At 38.4% G+C, this 5,601-nt stretch overlaps 1 protein-coding gene across 1 annotated transcript; it reads left to right on the top strand.

The window, feature by feature from the left end:
- The first annotated feature begins 3,386 nt into the window (after window positions 1-3,386).
- LOC111905147 (adenosylhomocysteinase 1) lies at window positions 3,387-5,191 on the top strand. Its single transcript, XM_023900818.2, has 2 exons — window positions 3,387-4,185; window positions 4,263-5,191. The coding sequence occupies exons 1-2, from the start codon at window positions 3,475-3,477 to the stop codon at window positions 5,007-5,009; spliced, it is 1,458 nt and encodes a 485-aa protein (XP_023756586.1). The 5' UTR covers window positions 3,387-3,474; the 3' UTR covers window positions 5,010-5,191.
- Window positions 5,192-5,601: the final 410 nt, after the last annotated feature.

Raw genomic sequence — 5,601 nt, forward strand, 5'->3', positions numbered from 1 at the left:
GATCGAGTGATTTCTAGCCGAAATGATCTAAACGAGAATCAAAGATCTCATCAATAGTAGTTCAACGGTAAAAAGACAGACGAAAACGGATGTCGGATGAAGAAGTTATGAGTTTATAACAGAGTTTTCTTGTCCCGGCCTACTAAAAATAATATAATCAAAATTAAAGTCAAAATTAGCCGATGAAGTCTAAACAAAAGTTGTAGATCTTGTTTTTACCTACGCGTGGATATAAAGAACGTCGAAACGGATCTCTTATGCGAAAGTTATGAATTTCTGAAGTTCGGGGCGCGAAACCCCAAAACTGTCAGGGTTCACGACATGAATACAGTGTTCACGACGTGAACTGACTTCTGACGCCTTCTGGAGCCTCCAGAGCAAGTGGACGAATGACGAACGTTGTGACCTACTGTGCTCACGACGTGAGCACTTAAAACTCACGACGTGAGTACAGAAAATGGCCCTATAAATAAAATTGAAGGGGCAGCTGGCCATGGTTGCAAATTCACTCTTCTGTCACCCATATTATCTCAATTTACGTGCAAAGAAGTACCCGTGAAGCCCCGATATCATCCCGATACCCGAAGCGAGTCCCGAAGCCCGAAGATCCCGAGAAGCGAAATTCCCGAGCCGAAGCTCTTCCTGCAAGAAGCCGGTTTTTGTGAAGATCTTCTAGATCTACCGAAGAATACTACTTTTACAGGCCATAGTGCTGTCCGAGCATCGTCTAATCAAGTGAGTGTGTAGTTACTTTCTTCTAACACATAGATATGAAGTATTTGCTATGAAATATGTGTTATGTGTTTATATATTGTTTGTTTATTTGAGATGGATGTTGGATGAATGTTGGATGAATGTTTTATATAGGATTGTATATGATTTAAACTATATATGTAATTTATATATACAAATATGTTGGGTAGAACATGGGTAGATGGAATAGTTGGTGTGTGATGAGAGATGGTATGAGTAAACCCTGGTGACTATGAGATATAGTGCCTATTAGATAAACCCTGGCGACGATGTGACTTCGTGCCTGTTAAAGTGAACTTTGGTGACTATGGAGTTAGCGCCTGTTAAAGTGAACCTTGGTGACTATGGAGTTAGCGCCTGTTAAAGTGAACCTTGGTGACTATGGAGTTAGCGCATGTTAAGTGAACCTTGGTGACTATGGATTTAGCGCCTGATAGCTATGGATTTAGTACCTGATAGATAAACTTTAGCAGTAATGGACTTCGTGCCAATTCCTTAGGTAAATCCTTAGGAACGAATGAATAAAGGATAGTTAATTCTTAGGGTAAAACCTTTAGAAATAAAGAAGATAATGGGGATGGGTAATTGGGTTGATTGTTTGATGATTAAATATAATAATTATATTATTGTGGGTTGAAAACCCTATATGCTCACCAGGCTCCCAAGCCTGACCCACTAAGTTTTCTTTGCATTACAGGTAATGGCACAAGAGTATAAGTTGGTGGACTTGACGAGAGATTTTGGATTATGGATCAGTAGTTATAAATAAGTGTTGTAAGGTCTATTTTATACTGTTTATGCTTTTGGTCTCTATCGGAACATGACATCCCGAGATTTTGTTATTTGATGAAAATACATTTCTTTAAAGAAATTCTTATCACATTTTGTTTTGGGAACAAATTCCGCAACTGTTTTCTGTAAACGATTACTCTGACTTTATAAAACAAAACATAAACAAATCGGTCTTTTCTGGCCGTGAAAATGGGGATGTCACACCTACCGAACTATTTTGACAATTCTAGAAATGCCTCCTAGAGTTTGTTATCTTCCAACACTTTCGTTCTTTAGTTGGAACGCCGCAATCAAAAAGCTTTACCCCTTCTCGCGACTGAACATGAGTCACTTGTAGCTGATTCCTTGAAGTGGATGAGCTCGAAGACATTGTTCTTGAAGATGGAAAGAGTTGGTGGAAATGATTTGACTTTTCATAAAAGGATAAGAAACACTTAAATGATGGTCCGATTGAGGGTTTCAATTAATAAGGGTTGTTGGATAACTCAACTTCTTCGACACATCCGTATCCCACGTAAGCTTATTAGACACATCAGCGCGCCACATAATCATTGTAACCGCTAAACCGTCTAATTTTTTAGATAATGATGTAAATAAAAGGTAAAAATGAAGTTTAGTGGTCTAATGTAAAAAAAAAAACTTTAGTGACCAAATTAGCCAAATGTCAAAACTTTCATGTGCTACAATGCCATTTTCCCTTTCAAAACAAGTTCTTTTTATTTTTGTACTCATTCTGTACTTATGAATGACTTATTTAGGTTTTTATCACGACATGTTATGTGAGACAATCATTGATGAAGTGTTTGGGGCTGTTGATGCTTATGTCCATCGCGGTCTCGACTGCTTGGTTGCGTAGGTCTTGTGGTTTGGCTTAGGTCTTCTGTTCTGAACGTCATAACTTCTTTATACGACATCAGATTTTAATGATCTTTATATCCACGTGTTCGGTTTTTGAGTCTACTACAACGTTCGTTAAGATTACTCCCATTAAAATGTAATATATTTTTACTTACGATTTTTATAAAAAAAAAAGCATCCATACATGCGTTCATAAGAAACATATGGATATAAATATCGTAAGTAAAAATATATATTACTTTTTATTCAAAAGTATTCTAAACAAAAGTTGTAGTAAAGTAAAATATAAACACATGAATATAAAGATCGTTGAAATTCGAGATTATATGAATAAATTATAATGTTTAGAACACATGACCTAAGAATCCAAGCAGTCGAAATCGTGATGAACATAAACATCAAAAGCCCTAAACACTTTATTAATTATTGTTTCACGTAAGATGTCGTGAGAAAAACCTAAAGAAAACATTCATAAGTATTGAATGTGTAACAAAACAAAAATGACTTATTTTGCAACAAAATAAAAATATTAAAAACTAAATATGTACAAAAATATTAAGGACTAAATATGTACAAATTGAGAAATATATTATCCTATTAAGTCATTTTTACCGGCTAACATGAAATAGTTGGTTATAAAAATTGAATATGTACAATTTAAAGAGTTAAAAGGAATAAATAGGCACAAAAAAAAATATAAAAATCGAAAATATATTACAAAGTATTATCCTTTTAAAAAAAATCGTCCGTTATCACCCTTGTCTTACTTTCCAATTTAATAACACTCTCGATAAATAACCCACTTGTAGATGAAGTAAATCGAGATCTTAAAACTTTTAGAATAATTCAAAATAATAGATATTGTTTATTTCCTTAAAAAAAGTACAAGTATTATTTAATTTCATGATTCACCAACCACTGATCAACTATTGACCGTTGATCTCTTCCCCATGAAACCTATTTATATCTCTTCATCCCCAACTCTCAAACTCGTCAAACACCTTCCTCTCTGCTTCTTACTGAAATAAGAAACAGAGGAGTCTCCGATCAGCTCAAAAACCCTAATCCACCATGGCTCTTGCCGTCGAGAAAACCTCCTCTGGCCGTGAATACAAAGTCAAGGACATGTCCTTGGCCGACTTCGGTCGTCTCGAGCTCGAATTAGCCGAAGTTGAAATGCCGGGACTAATGTCTTGCCGGACGGAATTCGGTCCTTCTCAGCCATTCAAGGGTGCTAGAATCACCGGATCCCTCCACATGACTATCCAAACCGGTGTCCTCATCGAAACCCTAACTGCCTTGGGCGCTGAGGTCAGATGGTGCTCCTGCAACATCTTCTCAACACAAGACCACGCCGCTGCCGCCATTGCACGTGACTCCGCCGCCGTGTTTGCTTGGAAAGGGGAGACTCTTCAGGAATACTGGTGGTGTACGGAGAGGTCACTTGACTGGGGCCCAGGCGGTGGTCCAGATCTGATCGTGGATGATGGTGGTGATGCCACGATGTTGATTCACGAAGGAGTGAAAGCAGAGGAGGAGTTCGCGAAAACCGGTAAGTTGCCGGATCCCACCTCCACTGACAACGCCGAGTTCCAGATCGTGTTGTCGATTATCAAGGAAGGTTTACAAATCAATCCGACAAAATACCACAAAATGAAGGAGAGATTAGTCGGAGTATCGGAGGAAACCACCACCGGCGTCAAGCGTCTCTACCAGATGCAAGCTAACGGCAGCCTACTCTTCCCCGCCATTAACGTCAATGACTCCGTCACCAAGAGCAAGGTATATAGTATGATCACATTTTACAGATCTAGATCTAGAACTACAGTAACTTCTAAACATTTTTTGATCTGAAACAGTTCGATAACTTGTACGGCTGCCGTCACTCCCTCCCCGACGGTCTAATGAGAGCCACCGACGTAATGATCGCCGGGAAAGTCGCCGTCGTCTGCGGGTACGGAGACGTCGGAAAGGGTTGCGCCTCCGCCATGAAACAAGCCGGCGCCCGCGTCATCGTGACAGAAATCGACCCAATCTGCGCCCTCCAAGCTCTAATGGAAGGTCTCCAAGTCCTAACCCTCGAAGACGTCCTCCCCCACGCCGACATCTTCGTCACCACCACCGGAAACAAAGACATAATCATGGTCGACGACATGAAGAAGATGAAAAACAACGCCATCGTCTGCAACATCGGCCACTTCGACAACGAAATCGACATGCTTGGACTCGAAACATACCCAGGTGTGAAAAGAATCACGATCAAACCCCAAACTGACCGGTGGGTGTTCCCGGAGACGAAAAGTGGGATCATTGTGTTGGCGGAGGGGAGGCTGATGAACTTGGGTTGTGCGACTGGGCATCCTAGCTTTGTGATGTCGTGTTCGTTTACTAATCAAGTGATTGCGCAGCTTGAATTGTGGAATGAGAAAGGAAGTGGGAAGTATAAGAAGCAGGTTTATGTTTTGCCTAAGCATCTTGATGAGAAAGTTGCTGCTCTTCATCTTGAAAAGCTTGGAGCGAAGCTTACGAAGCTTAGTGAGGATCAAGCTGATTATATTAGTGTTCCTGTTAATGGTCCCTACAAGCCTGCTCATTATAGGTATTGATTGAAAAAGGGTTTTGAATTGTTGTTGATTTTTTCTACGAAATTTGAGTTTGATTGTGGGTTTAGGAGAGAAAATGGTGGATTTATGTTGAATAAGGGTTGTGGATGAAGGTTGTGTTGGAATATAGAATTGTTTACACTTTACTTTGAATGAGAATATCGTTACTTTACTTTTGTTGACAATGATTTGTTCATGTTTTTGTTGTAAGCATCTTTGCTAAAGTGTTGAAAACTATGTAGGAACTAATTTTACTAATAGTATATGATTTTTTAATAAGAAATAATGATGTAAGCTTATAATTTGGTAGACATATCGATTTGTAATATGTATTAATAAAAAATTATTTGGAAATAATATGTTATAATAGATAAATAGGCGAAAGTATGGTAAAGGTAGATGTGATATTGATAACTTAATACATGAATACCTTGTCCAAGTAAGGTGATAATAATCTAGGTTGTTTTGTATCGTTTTAACGTAGTAGAGAAAACGAGGAAATATCTTATAATCAAAACATGGTTACTTTAGTGAGAGATTTGTTACAAATTGTTGCATGAGAAGACAAACAAACTTACTAAGATTAATAAGATTA

This window comes from Lactuca sativa, chromosome 2 (genome assembly GCF_002870075.4).
Source record: "Lactuca sativa cultivar Salinas chromosome 2, Lsat_Salinas_v11, whole genome shotgun sequence".
NCBI classification, from domain to species: Eukaryota; Viridiplantae; Streptophyta; class Magnoliopsida; order Asterales; family Asteraceae; genus Lactuca; species Lactuca sativa.